The 15581-nt window shown below is 38.7% G+C and overlaps 1 protein-coding gene across 5 annotated transcripts in view; it reads left to right on the forward strand.

Moving 5' to 3' along the window:
- camkmt (calmodulin-lysine N-methyltransferase) overlaps nucleotides 1-15581 on the forward strand; it is a 116617-nt gene that overhangs the window by 85132 nt on the left and 15904 nt on the right. For 4 of the 5 annotated variants that reach the window (XM_026189212.2, XM_026189211.2, XM_026189216.2 and 1 more), the window contains 3 exons: nucleotides 148-211; nucleotides 3940-4006; nucleotides 6592-6666. In XM_026189212.2, the coding sequence (XP_026044997.1) occupies nucleotides 148-211; nucleotides 3940-4006; nucleotides 6592-6666 (206 nt within the window). Of the gene's footprint in view, nucleotides 1-147; nucleotides 212-3939; nucleotides 4007-6591; nucleotides 6667-10674; nucleotides 11776-15581 lie in introns of those variants that run through there. The other variant, XM_026189217.2, reaches the window with a different exon arrangement.

Consider the following 15581-nt stretch of genomic DNA (forward strand, 5'->3'; position numbering starts at 1 on the left):
AAGAGTGAAGCTTTGTAGATATGGTTATGTCATTATTGTGTGTCTGTGTGTTCAGATGTTTGCGACATCTAAGAGTGCTTTTGGTTTTGTTCTTTTGTTCCATGTTGTTTCATTTCTCTGTCTCTTCCCTATCTCTCTGTTTCTCAGGTTGCCATTTGTGCTGACGTGACGGAAGTCCTGCTATCAGATGGGAATGAGAAGTCCATTCAGAGTATCCTTACATCGTCCTCCCCTCGCCTTCTCTTAACGTCTATCTCTTCATCTCGGCCTCGTTCCTCTACCTCATATTTATTTATCTGCAATCATACTTCTGTGAATTCTTTTTTTATTTTCCTGATGGGTTTTAAGTACACAGTTTCCCTTCCCATTCCCATTTATTGATGTAATGTGATAAATCTACATGATATGCTGTAGATTACATGATATGGGAGACTTTCATATATTTAAAACATCAATTCTCGGACAATTTGACAATTGTGTAATTAAAAAAACAAATCCACAGATTGAAAAATTCTGTAAGCAAAACAGAAATGCTTCTGTATTTAAGGCAGTATAGTCAACAATTCTAAAACAGCTTCCACAATGATTGGTGCACCTACTAAACTAGCAGCTACGTGTATATATACGCCAATTACATAACTGTAGTCAATTAAATACAGATATCCTAATCACAAAGTTTCTGCTTAAACCACTGCACCAGTTGTTACTGACAATTAAAAGCTGAAAACATTCTAATTAGCATGCTGCAATCTAAGCTGTCATTAATGCTAATGAAATATTCTAGTATTTTATTTTCTTCCATGCTGTGTGATCAAGACTTTTTCACTGGCACTGCTATAGCTACGAAGTGACTTTTTCGAGCGAGCGTGTCATATCCTTCATGTTCCAGCCTTGAAATCAAAGATTGGATTGTAGTGTGGAAGAATAGCCATCTACCTCTTTTATCTTTAGGCAAACGCAGCAGATGGGGCACCCACAGTGACAAATACCCAGCACTACTGCTCAAAATGGCATCTACCAATCCTAACTGCCTACAATACCAAGTTAAGAGCACAGTAATTGCCATCCTGTCAGAATTTGTTTAAGACTTCATCTAATGCTAAGGCTAGGGTTAGGGCTTGATGAGCATTTTAGAAGCAAGAACAATCAAGGTTTGTTAAAAATGTTTTTTTTGTGTGCGTGTGTGTGTTTGGTTAAGATTTAGGCCTATAATTAAGTTTTTAGGACAAATCTTTAGGTGAGTTTTTTGGCAACATTTGTTCACTGAGTGGGTTATTGATCAACTCTGTCAGTTTGCAAACCGTCTTGCTCTTCTTTTCTACTCTATATTTACACTTCTCCCTGTCTAATCTCCTTTGTAGCCCCTTGTTTTGCCTCTTTTCTTCCATCTCCTTTCATCATTCCTGTCATTTTTCTCCCATCCTCTCAGATCTTGCTTTATTCGCCGAGCAACTACACAGACAAAAAGAAGCTCTGACTCGCTGCAGTTGTTTCACAAAAGCAGGAAATATAAATACACATTTCTTCCCCATTGACCGATATGGCCATATTTAGCTCTGCTTACAATATCTCTGTCCCAGCCAGCTACAATGCTCCGTTAGTGATCACAATAAGACCAAACAATAACATTTTGGAGCCTGTAAAGCACACGCACACACACACATACACACACTTGGGCACACAAACAATGCACCATTGACCGGCAGCTTTGTTTCACAGAACAAACACATAGAGAGAATTGTAAGTGAAATCATACCGAGAATGGATCGAACATACACTGAAAGAGAAAGGGGGGTTGAGAAAAATACATAATTTGTTCTGGGCTCAGCCAAATTGGCCCATTCACATACCGCAGGCACTGTGTGGTATTTCCTCTTGTAAAGGAAGCTGTTGGTCTTAGCCTTGTGCTAATGGCTACTGTTTATCTCACATGGCATTATTGTGCCGCTAGTGTTAGAATAGAAAACGATAAGGAATTGTGATAGGGTTCAGTTTTATGCAGTGAAATAGATGAGAAGATATGCAAGAACGAAATGTGAACTGATGACATTTAGATATATCTTGAGAATAGATTTTCAGTTTTTTCTTAGAAGTTGTTGACCTCATTTATAGTGCAGAAAGATACACAAATACACACCGACTATAGAGTGGAGAGCCTCTGTTGCTCTGACCTTGAATACTCATGCTGAAAATCAATGGAAATGTTCCATTAAGAATGATTGATGCATGTCATTGGCTGCTGCTTGTCTGCTTCTAGTGATGGGAGCAAATATTCTTCCACTTTAATGTTCAATAATACTCAAATCTCGCTCTTCAACTTTTTCCTTTTTATGTGTGTGTGTGTGCGTGCGTGCGTGCGTGCGTGTGCTTTCAACTGGTGTGTGTGTGTGTGCTGACCTCTCCTCTTGTGGTGTGCTGGTGATGAGATTACAGTAAGCTGCTCTGCTCTTTGCCCTTTCATCCCTATGCATAGCACACTCATGCACAGGTGTCCAGTATGTGTGTTTTGTGTTCATGCTAACCTACATATTATTGTGAATCCGTGTCCAGGAGAGGTCTTTGATTTTGAATTGACTCTCCAGCTATCAATCCGTGCATCAGCTTCTCATCCATCCCTGCTCTCTCTCTGTCTTTCTCTCTCTTCCTCGCTCGGTGCTCTCTGTCTTTGTCGATTGGATTTGTCTCAAGTCTTTGCAGGCTTTAAAGACAAGGAAATCCTAATTGAATTGCTTTGCAACTCCACAAGCCAGTGTATTAATAGACAACTTGACATCAATCACCCAGCCTTTGTGTGTCTTGGTGCGTGTGTGTGTGCATGCATATGAGAAGGACAGTGTGAGTTTTGTATCTGTGGTTAAAAGCCTTCCCATTGATCTAGCTAGAGGCTGCTGTGATCTGCTTCCGTAGACTGGCTCTCTTTCCCTGGAGATGATCTCTGCTCACTGAAGCTTTCTCCATGTAGATGCCTACCATATGTGGTTTTACCTAAAAAGGGTCTTAGAGTTTATCATTCCTGATGCACCTCTTTGGCTTTTGGCTTTGTACATTTCCAAAAACCTTAATATCTTTAAGTGGATCGTCACCAGTAGTTTAAATCTTTGAATTTTGCATTTTTAACAGACTTCCCACGTTTGCATTTAAAAAAAGAGTTTATAAAGTTCTAATGAACTTAAAAGTCAGTATTTGGTATGAGAACTTTTATTCTTCAACACACCTCCAACTTTCTTAGAAAATCTCTTTTCTAATTTCTTTGGTCTTTAGGAAAAGTTCTCCAGGTCTCTTGTAGGACATTCAAAGCTCTTCTTTGTATGTTTGCTGCATTTTTTCCACTCTGTCCAGCCAATGACAAGCCTAAAGATAGAACTTAAAGTTGGTTCTATGCTAAGTTATCTATTATGTGTAGGCACAACATGGGTTTATGCTTTGAGTTAGGTGCCTTTTTTGCTTGAATGATTCATAGGTCAGTGTTAAAATGGCTTAACAATCAAAGTCACACACACAAATAAAGGACCTTCAGAAAGCCTGGAGAACTACTACTCAAGACCACCACAAAACTACAAGAAGGTTTGGCTCCTTGGAAGCAAAATACATAGAATTGAAGTCTGACTTGAAATTTTTATTTCTAAAAAAATATATTCTGATAAAAGTATTAAATAAAATCCAACAGAAGTTTTTACACCAGAAATTTCTATCGAAAAACTGCACTGTACACTATCTTGAACAATTAATTTCATGGATACAAATATTTCAGTTCTGCTCATGTTTCAATATGTATTTATGTCCTAATTGCAGTGATTTAGCACACACCCTTTGACTTTTTCCTTTCTCTCTGATCTACTCTTAGCATCTTTCTTTTATTTATTTTAGTTTTTTTATTGAATTGTATGTCCAGAGATTGAATCTTGTATGCTTCATCAATCCTTGACTGTGGCACGCCAGATGTTCGAGGGCTGGTTGAGAAAAACAGGCAAGCTGGAAAGTTTGGCTCAACATATGTATCTTCCAGGTAAGACCATTTTTTTACTTGCCTTGGCACTTTAATGCCATTTTATTGTGTGAATCTCAGAATTTTATCTTCAATAAATATGCCACTTAAAAAATGTTTATATGAAATGGTTAGTTACATACTGTAATACCCGTTCTTTAAGTGCAAAATATGTATATGCACACGCTTGTGGGATCATCAAAGAAAAAGACCCTCTTTGATAGGGGTTTCTCATCCGGAAACCAATGAGATAACTTTCCATTGCACACGCGCGCACACACACACAGACTCACACCTCATATGCAAGGACGGGCTAAAACGTAGTTAATTGTTGTCCCTGCCTTAAAAAGGCTTTTTTTCCATTGACTGACGATTTTGGTCCCCTACCTCTTCTCTCTCTTTCGCTGTCTCGCGTTTCTGCGCATATTTACATGAGTGGAAGATGGAGTGAAAAAGTAAACGTATAATTAGGCTACATTACTTTGATTGTTTTCTTTTCAGATTATGCCTGCTGTCATCTCTGCGCTGCAAGAGAGGGCGAAGGGCACGATGCGATTGTACAAGGGGATGGATGGGGAGGGGCATGTCGTGTGATGGTGTGCGCACATCCACGCATATGTGTGCGCGTGTGTTGGGACCGCCTGCTGTGATTCGAGATTGTGTTTCTAGCGGGGCCTAATGTTTTGTTTACTGAGTGTTAATAATGCCTAATTAATAATCCCCCAATCTGCCTGACAGTGTGAATAAGAGGAAGGGAAAATGGTGTGGAAGAAGAGATGGAGAGAAAAACGGAGCTCCTCTAACGGTACACGGTATCAGCACAGTCTTTATACAATCTCAAAGGCAAACTGGAGCATGAAAGAAATGGCATATCTAACTCTGGTAACCGACAACAAAAACTTAAACATCAATGCAGTTAGGCTCATAGCAGTGGCCAGTAATTGAGAAAGTAATTATTGAAATGCAGAGTCAGATACCACAGCCTGATGACTGAGGCTGGAAACCTGGCAAACCAGAGACCACAGAACCCTCAACCTGCATAAACAGCAAGAATTTTACTCTATTAAAACATGAAAAATGTGATATTTATGTTAGGGCAATCGTGGCTCAAGAGTTGGCAGTTCGTCTTGTAACCGGAAGGTTGCCGGTTTGAGCCCCGGCTTGGACAGTCTCGGTCGTTGTGTCCTTGGGCAAGACACTTCACCCGTTGCCTACTGGTGGTGGTCAGAGGAGCCGATGGCGCGATATGGCAGCCTCGCTTCTGTCAGTCTGCCCCAGGGCAGCTGTGGCTACAACTGTAGCTGCCTCCACCAGTGTGTGAATGTGAGAGTGAATGAATAGTGGAATTGTAAAGCGCTTTGAGGGCCCCGAAAAGCGCTATATAGATTATTATTATTATTAAAATCTATCAGTGCCATAAACACACAGATATACGTTAATATCTGTCACTATCAACCAATGGCATCATCTACTGGTTTTGCCTTGAAACTGAGCTGGAGCCTAGAGAAGTTTTAGTCCAAATTCTTCAAAATATCAGAAGTGGCTGGAGTGGGGGGCATTACACTTGAAATCTGATTTGAGAACATGTTTAATGTGTATGGCAACATTAATATGTAAAGTACTGGACAAGGTTCCTCATTAATACCAAAAATTAATTTAAAAAAGTACATACAAATTGGGACTAGATAAGCAATTATCAGTGAAATATCTATCTTAATCCCTTGCAGATGTATGAGTCCAGCTAAATCAAGACGACAACATAATTAATGACCGGTGATTGTGGTGCCACAATCCCTGAATCCCAACAAACCAAAGTTCACAAAGAAACAGGATGACCTTCCTGGCTTGACCATCAGAACACTGACTACAGGCAGTGATTTTAGCTAAAGATGTCACAAGAATTGTGGATGAAAATTACTGACATTTTATTCCAGGTTAGAAGCTGATACCTTTTTATTAGTAACCCTCAATTGTATAGCACTTAAGGTACTGTTGTTCTAGTTTCGAACTGTGATGATTACTTTTTGAGGAGAACCTGCAGATGAATACATTAAATTACTACATACTGCATAGAGCCATGGGGGTATAAGCTCTCCCCGTTTCAAACAACAGCTCATCCAATCGTATGTATCTTCAAATGTATAGTGTTTTTTTTCTAGTGTGAATAGGGTTGAGTAGCATACGTTGTGTAAGGTGAAAACCATTTGGTGTCACTGCACTTTGTCAGTCATCGTATCTATCGAGCAAGAAAGAGGAGAGTGTGGATGTTGACTGGAAACCTCTATAGAGGTGGCCTTTAAGGGTGCATGTGTGTGTTCACATGGTATAAATGTCAAGTGTCATGTCAGAAGTCACCTCTCTTTACCTCACAGGTGACATGTCTTCCCTTCCTGATGCTTTCTCCAGGTCTCCTCTGAAGCAGAAAAACAGTGGGGGTCAGTAAGAGACCTGTCAGAGAGCAAGAAGCTCTAAAGGGAGCAGTGAGGGAAGAAAAAGGGAAAAAAAGAGGCTTTTGCTTGGTGTAGTGTTTTATCAGTACTGGTTGTCTTCTGTCACCTTCCCTTCAGATACTCAACTTTAGTCTCTCTTTTATGTGTGTGTTACAGGGTAGTAAGGTGGGACTGTGAGATGGATATTTCTGCACTGGAGGGTCACTTTGATTTCATCATGTGTGCAGACTGGTAGGTATATACACACACACACACACACACACACACACACACACACACACACACACACACACACACACACACACACACACAGCCAGTACATATACACGATCTGTGTGTGCGTTCATGACATTAATTTTCACTTCTGTGTGACAGTCTTTACATGGCCCCCCACCAGCGCCTGGACCTTCCCCTGCCTTGTCCACACACTCACATTCACACATACATGCATATGCTCAGACACCCGCCTGCCTCCATTTTACACCAAATTGCCTCGTTTTCTGCTTGGTGTCCCAGCAAATGGATGACTTAGGCAAATTGCAAATAATTGCATCTTGACAAGGAAGGAGACTCGGTAAGATAGAGAAAGAGTTGAGGGTGGATGGAGGGAGGAGCAGAAATGGAGATGGAAATGGAGAGATAGAGCAACATAAACATAACAATTAGCCCATCGGTCACTGAAATCTAGAGCTTCAGACAAATCGGGAACCACATCTTTTTTTTCTGCTTCAAGCTGGTGTTCCATAATAACCCAGTAAGATACTGTAATCCAGGTGTTCTTAGAGGAAACTGGGCCGCAGGGTTCTGTTTTCAGGTTGTCAAAAACTTCAACCCGATTTGCCTCCAACGCATCCACTGGTATGTGTGAATATGTGAATTTTTGCTAAAAGTATTGTGCCCTAGAAAATCAAGTGTTTGAATTAATGTGTGTGAGGATGGGTGAATGAGTAAGACAGTGCTCTGAGTGCTCAAACAGAGTAGAAAAGCATTGTGTGTACCAGTTCATACATACGCAAGAAGAATTAAAAAAAAAAAAAGCTAACTGTCATTTGGAGTGTCAAGGCTTCTTTGAGTCGCTGTGAAACTTTCCGCTAAAACACTTCGCTACTTAATGTATGTTGGCAATGAAGTAGAATCTGTCAGGAGATAACACGTATGCTGTACCTGTCGCAGTGGCAACCCAACGTCTTCTAGTGGTTAAATGAATCCTCAAGATGAAACTTTAGGACTTTTGAACTTTGTTGTTCCAGAAAACTTTCAACCAGATATCCGGTGTGGAAGGTGATTATAAAATTGACAGAGAATTTGGCCTAAATAAAATTCAGTGAAGCCAAAAGATGCCCAGAGAAGAAAATACAGCGGGCTGTTTAGAAGGGGCGGGGCACTGCTGACATAGGCTGATGATACTATCCTGTGATTATGAACATTCAGAATACTGTCTGTTTGACATTTCAGCTTATGTCTGATAGGGGCAATGCAAACCCAGAGTGCAGAATGTATGGTTGGGAGACAGTAGCATTAACAAAAAAACAAAAGGAGGTAAATTTGTTCAGACAAAGCATAGTGGATATATTAGACAGAGGATGATAAAGATAGAGCTTCCAGGCAGAAAGAAAAGAGCAGGATTACAGTGAAAATTCATGGATGTCGTGAAGGAGTACATGCAGAGGGTTGGTGTGCTTATCCCTAAAAAGAGCACTTGAATGAAGAAGATGCCCTTTTCTTGTTTTCTTTTCTTTTTCCAACTTTTTTCATGTTGTTCAGCCACACAAAGATAAAATAGATTTTGTCGGTATTTTCAGGTAGTCCTCATTTTACTTCTATATATGTGTGAATGCATCCATGTCTGTGAACCCGTGATCATCACAAGATTTATTCTGAGATTTTGACACTGTCTGAATATAATGGCGTGTTTTGAATGACATGCCTCCCTAGTGTCCAAGTTTAGAACTGTAACAAAGGGCTTAAAGTCTTTTTAAGGCTCCAGTTTTATTATCCTCTTCAGTCACCCTGAAAGCGTTTAGGGTTTCCAACACAACTCTGAAAACTGTCCTGTTTGTGGAACAGTACACAAGCACTGGCACTGGCGTTATAAAACCTTTGCAGGTGGATAAATGGCATTTACCGTCCACCACTCCTGCACATTGACTTACACACATTCACATACAAACATACTCTGAAAAGATGGACATTCTGTTGGTTGAAGCAAAATCACTTTGCCTACTTCATCTTGTGCATAGTCTGTGTGTATCTGTCTGCACAAGTACGTGCATGTGCGCTAAGTGCAGCATTAGCAAACAGCGTTATCATTATTTTAATGTCACAGTCATTATGAGTAATAGCCAGGTATAACACCCAGAGAGAGAAAGAGAGCTGTCCGCTAATAGAGGATATTTTACAGTGAACTAGTGTATACGCACGTGTGTGTGTATGACGGACAGAAGCATACAACGTGAGAACCGAGTAAATTGCATGTAAAGTTTTGATATCACAGGTTCTTTTCACCATTTCTCTCAGCAGAGATTTATCTTGTAGTTGTGAGTCTGTAAACGTGTGCGCATGTGCTGCAAGATGTTTTTGTGTAGCGTCCTCTTTTCTCAAGTGTATGCAAGTGAGCGATTGTGTGATAATTGCAGTGGTGGTGGCTGAAGAGTGATGGCTGGTCAATTAACGGGAACGTCATTGTGATGATCACCTGCGAAAAGGTCAACAATGCAACTTCCACTCCATTAATTATGACTCCTGCTGATATCAGGTGGACCACTGCTGAGAAGACAGGAGAGATGAGAGGAGAGGAAAAGGGAAGAAACTTATTTGGAAATCCTGATTATCCTGGGGGTGTTGTCTAAATTCTGCCTTAAGAAAGGTTATTTAAATGCTTTCACTTAATGAATCTGTTACCACTTAGAACTCAGAAACTTTATCATCTAAACCAGAAGTGGCACACTCCTCTTACATAGTCAGCCATATTCAATACAGCCTAATATGGTCTCTCTAGCAGAGCACACCAGTGAAACTAACATAAGATACATGATATAATATAAACTGTGTCCCTCTTTTTTTTCACTGTAAAGACTTTTAATCCCAGAGGTGTCTTTATAGCGAAAGAAGTCCAGTTTCAACAATACATTGCAGTTTTTCTCTGTTAAAGAAACAATAAAGAAACAATGCAGTAGTAAATATAGAAACCAAGCAGAACAGCTCTTTGGGTTTAACTTTAAGAAACAAATATAATAAACAAATTGTATTTTTGCTAATTCAGAGAAGATGTCTATAAATTTCTACAGTAAATAGTGAAAAACAGGAACTCCTCTGCTATTTATTTATGGATTACCTAACAATACAAAAACTCATTTTATCTATCAGTTATTTTCAGTAATTCAGCTGTTAAAGTGAAAGTATACAGTGAAAATGTAATTTTTAAATCATAGGTGTTTATATTCTGTGTTGGTATTATTAGATGTGAAATCAGAGCCAGAGCCAATCAGAACAGCTTTTAAGGTTATTGAGGTTACTTCATAAACACCTTAGGCACCAAAACCCCCCCAATTTTATTAGTGAACTCATGGCCATTTACCTCTAAATGGAAAAATTGCAAAAAAGAAGTGATTTTCTGCTGTGGGCACCTGAATTTTAAGGATAATTAACTTTTCATGATGCGTGGCCTAGAAAGTAATAAGTTAAAAAATTAAAGACTTGTGCCAGTAATATAAGCAACACAACTGGAAGGAGCAAACGGGACTGCCTAACTGTGAATAAAAGGTCAGCAGCTCAATGAAGTGTTAGAATGCTGCAAAGGTAAAAGACTTTTTTTCTTTTATTTTATCATAACTTGTATTCCTTTCTTAAGAGTGAAAGTCACTCTCAGGTTTATTGAATGTTTTGAGGGAGGTTTTTCAGCAGATGATCTAGCTATTCAGAAAGTCACCCAGTCAACTATGAACACTTGCTTGTCAGAAAACAAACTGTCACTCACTCAATGTTTTAACAAAAAAAGAGGCTTTGTTGAGTTTATAGTTAATACAGTACAATGAGATAGAAGATGGGTTAAAGAAGGAAGCAAGCAGTTAATTTCAGTTCACGCTGTATTTATGAGACAATTTTGGTCAAATATGAAAGTCTTATGTGGAAACTTTCAGCCATTTACACCGAGAAAGGAAGTTTCAGTGAAGTAGGAACCAGCATAGCAGAAATAGTGTTGTGTGCCTCCTCACATTTGTGTTTGTGTTTGTCTGGCAGGGAGAGAGAGAGGGATTCCTGCAGTGGGCATGAGGGTGGCAGAGAATCTTTGGCTGGGATGTTGGCATGTCTGCTTTCTCCAAAAGCTGTCCATGTGTAGGGAGTGAGATAAAGCCCTGTTTGTGTGTGTGTGACAGTGAGTTTGTGCAAGTTTCTGCATCCTTCTGGTTTTCACTGTATCTATGTAATTGTCATCTTCTGTTTATTCATATTTGCAGTCCTTTATCCATACACACCTGTTTTTGTGTTTCACTTTACTGCTCATTGTTATGCTGGATTGCATTAGTTTAGAGACACATTACTGGCACACGCGCACAGAACACAAATATATCTTTGTTGAAAGCTCTGTGTGATGCCTTTTAGTAATATCCCTCTGAGCCGAAGGTCAGAAATATGTATGTCTTTTGCAGTATTAATGTTGTTGAATCAATAAACAAGTGAGTGTTGCTTCAACATGTTCATAAGATGAAGAAAGAACATTAGTTTTAATATTTATGATTAATTTAAAAAAACAACATCTAGTTTAGCACTACTTTTGTGGCAGCAATTTACTTACAGAATTATTTATTTAAAATTTAAAATTTGCGTTTTCTGATACTGGAATGGTACACGGGTGGCATGGTGGTGTATGCTAGCACTATCCTGGATCCAAATCCACCAGGTTAAATCTCTATATTGGCCATAGGTGTGATTGTGAGTGTGAAAGGTTGTCTGTCTCTTTGTGTACTACACCTTTCTCCCTGTGACAGCTGGGATAGGTTCCCCATTGTGAAACTGAATTGGATAAGCAGACTCAGTAGAAACTGTTGTGACGTTGTGTTGCTGTTTCCGTCTTAAGTAGGTTAGTCCTGTTTTCCCACATGACTGCAATGTAGTGAGAGTAAATTTCCTGGATAGCCTGGGACTAAATAATCTGACATGAATCAATTGAATTTAATCAAGTGAAACTCAAATAAATCATCACTGCATTTTCTCCTGTGTTTGCGTGGATTCTCTCCGGGTAACCCGGCTTCCTCCCAAAGACATGCAGTTATTGGGGCTAGGTTAACTGATGATTCTGCGATAGACTGGTGACCTGTCCAGGTTGTATCCCGCCCTTTGCCCTATGACAGCTGGGATAGGCTCCAGCCCCCCTGCTACCCTGATAAGGATAAGTGGAAGAGAATGGATGGATGGATGATAATACTTTCTTTTATATTCTTATAATGCATATAAAAAATATATACCATTGCACCGTAATCCTTGGGAACATAGACTTAGTAAATGATGTCATTTGTTTTTATAGTCTCACAATTGAGGCCTTGACATCATCAGTGTACGTATGTGTATAAGCAGACAAATTTAGTAGCAACAGATTCACACACCCGTTCACCCTTTGACCTCTGGTCTGTTTTGACTGATTTTGCTGGGCTGTCCTGGGTGGGTGGGGTCATCACAAGACAATAGGCCTCTGACAGTCTGAGTTCATCAGAGGTGACCTTAAAGGGAAAGAGCACTTATTTTGTGAATCTAAAATAATACCTCAAAACTTTAAAAAGAAAAGACAGAGAATGCATTAAAGTATGTGGAAGATTTTTTTAACAGGAATGTGGTTTTAAATTGTAAACACTATATTAAACATCCCAGAAGCCAAACTGCTTCAAAAAAATATTTTTAATGCATTACTAGCACCATATAAAAAGAGATACAGAGTGAAGTACCTCAATCAGGAATGCAAACCCTGCTGTAGAGGTGACTGATATTTAGTGAAATCATATTTTTAAAAAAAACGTAATAGCAAGAAAACTTAAAAAAAAAAAATACTGTAAATTGTTATGTGTCAAACTTTAAAAAAAGCAATGCCCAAATTTTCCGAATTTTAAAAACTCAAAAGGCTTCAAGGGAGAGGTTAGCAACCACCTGGCAACCACCGGTCCTGAGTAGTTGTAGGGGGTTGCTGCCTGTTGCTTGGTGTAATCGGTTTCAAAGGGGGTTATTGTTACCCCCATACCTGAGGTAATAATCTTAAACTAATGGCTCCATAATTCCTTTATAGATCTTGGTAAATGGCTCATTAAAGGTTTACTTTGTGTAACTTGTCCAGCCTTATTTGTGGTTTAGCTTTCAAGCCACAATATTCTACTTGAATTGCAGACATCAGCATTGACCATTGCTCATTTTTTTAAAACTGTTGCCCTCTGAATGACACTATGTCCTTCCCTTGGCCTTAGCGTGTGTCTGTACATGTGTGTTTACACGTCTGTCCCAGCCGTTACCTCCACCCAACAAGCTCACTTCCTTGTTTTCCTTGCCACTCACTTTTCCTGTGAACTGATATCTGTGGCAAAATAAACCAAACTGAAACCTCTCACCTTTCAAGTCAAATAAACTTCACACCTCCATGTAGCCTTGGAAGAGTAAGCAGCTTTACATATATGTGCTCACATGTTTGTTTTAATGCTGGTTTGTGCAGAGTTTTTACCCCCCCCCCCCCATAAAAAAAAAACAAAAAGGAAAAAAAACAGCAAGAGCATATCTGCTTATGTACCGGCAAACATGGAGGGAGCAGATCCTGTTACATGCACCTCTCATTCCTCGTGGGGATCAGAGGATTTTGAATGAGGAAAGGTCAGAGACTGTGATTGGAAGGTTGAATCCAGATTGCCACTCCACTGGACAGTTGGACGGATGTGCAGGATTATGTCAAATCTGCACTGTATTGTTGCATTTTAGTCAAATTACTCCACTCTCATCTGTGATAATAGACACACACACTCATAGTGCACTACTCCATTGTGTAATGGATTGAAATTTGTCTTTGTGAGTAGATAGACAGGTGCTACTTTCCTTTGAATGACTGGAGCTGATTTAAGCCTGTGTGCTCGTGTTGTGTGTTACTTTAGTTGTGGCAAAATAAATCTGTTTCCACGGTTAAATCATGGGTACCTACTCACTTTTTGGAGTTGAAAAAGCAGGTTTCCATTATGTCAGTCTTTAAATTTTAAGGTAGAAGACTTCAAGGTCAGGTGAGTCTCCACAAAATCAATCTAAATCAATGTAATGCCCTTTAAAACAGCTTTTTCTTCAGTAATGTTCTCCAACCATCTTTGCGATTCTTGTTGGAGGGCGATAAATGCAGTGATAAAACTCCTCCAGTCTTCTTCAGCACTTTTTGATTAGCGGTTTCAGAAAAGGCAGCCTCATACACTTCTTTATTAATTTTTCAGTGCATTTCAACCACAAATACATTTTTTGTATTTTTGTGTGTCAGGATTTTTGGAGACCCCGATACTCAATGCAAAACTAATTCAAGTTTTTTCTTCTGTAAGGTTTTTAACAATTACATTGAAAACAAAAATATAAAATTTATCAAGCTTTCATTTTTTGTTGACCTAATAATGCCATAAATAACATACATAATTATATGTATGTTATCTTGAATCAAAATAATAAGGTATATTAGTTTTTACAAGTTAGAAGGGTTCATTTGTCACTAATACTATGAATATAGTGACATAAACCTGGCACTTTCCACTTCTCAAAAAGAAACGTTCTTGGATATTAAAATTAAATTGACATTTATTTGTTATCTCCTGTCATGTACCACATTTTGTTTTGAGGGGGAAAACATAGAGAACAGCTGTCACAGCGAGTGGAATGAGCCGTGTGGAGAAAAATAAAGGAGGATCCAATTGCAGGCACTCGTGGAGGTGCGAAGGATGTTTATTGTAAGACAAAACACAAGTTGAAAACAGCAAACAGAACTAAAGATAACCTGAACTGGGAAAACTAAACTACTAAACACGAGCATGAAGGAGGGTGAGCAGAGGCATATGTCGGGAGAACACATGGATGAAACACAGACCAGCGACTATAACATAAGAAGACACGACTTAAATACACACAGAAGAACACGGGGAGATTACACACAGGTGGGGAACACAGCTGGAAGTAATTGATGAGACGAGACAAGGGAGGCAAAACTGAATACACTCACATGAGACACGGATTTTCACAATAAAACAGGAAAGAAGAAACCATTTCACGAAGATGCAGACAGAACTGAACCTACACTAAACATGAGGCACAACCAAAGAACTAATCCCTAAACAAAAATAAACAGAAACATAGAATTCTAATAATAATCAACAAAGCACAAAAGTATCAGAAAACAATCCATTATGCAAAAATAAACCACAACCTAAGAAACTCAAAACGCTGGGTCAAAATGGCCCAGAACTGTGACAACAGCAGGGAAACAAAAAAAATCCCACCTCTTTCTAGTTTCTTTTGAGCTCCCTTTTTTGAGGTTGAAGGCTTGGGGCTATTAAAAATAACAAATAAATCCCCAACATTAATAATAAAAATAATAATGACCATTATGAAAAAAGGAGTGTGGAGCCTTAATTTTTACTATAAAACAAAACCAAATACATAAATGGTAAAATGAAGAGTTGAGACTCAATTTAATAGTGATATTGTTTTTTTCAATGTTAAAAAAAAAAAAAAAAAATTTATGGTTTTTTTTGGTATATTTGTTTCCAAAAAATCAATAATAATTATAATATGCTGGATTTTATGATTTATTAAGGGTTTTTTTTAATGTGATATTCTGCGTTTAAAAGAAAACATTCTTATCTGTGTTTCAGTCTGCTTCTTTTCTTTTTCTGCTTCACACAAATGTCCTCTTTCTAAAGACAAGTGTAGTTTTGTGACTCCAATAGAGGCCTGTTGTTTACCAGTCATGTTATCAGCTACTTATATTTAGATCACATTTTTTGTGTGATGACAGAAAAACGTACACTAAAGTGAGTAAAACAAGCCCTTATACTTATAGCTTAAGTGCATTAGCACTGTAAGTGAACTTCATGGTTCTTTAATTATTTAAAACAGGTGTAAAATATAGTGTGCGTAAAGTTGTACACATG

This window comes from Astatotilapia calliptera, chromosome 13, assembly GCF_964374335.1.
Source record: "Astatotilapia calliptera chromosome 13, fAstCal68.1, whole genome shotgun sequence".
NCBI lineage: Eukaryota > Metazoa > Chordata > Actinopteri > Cichliformes > Cichlidae > Astatotilapia > Astatotilapia calliptera.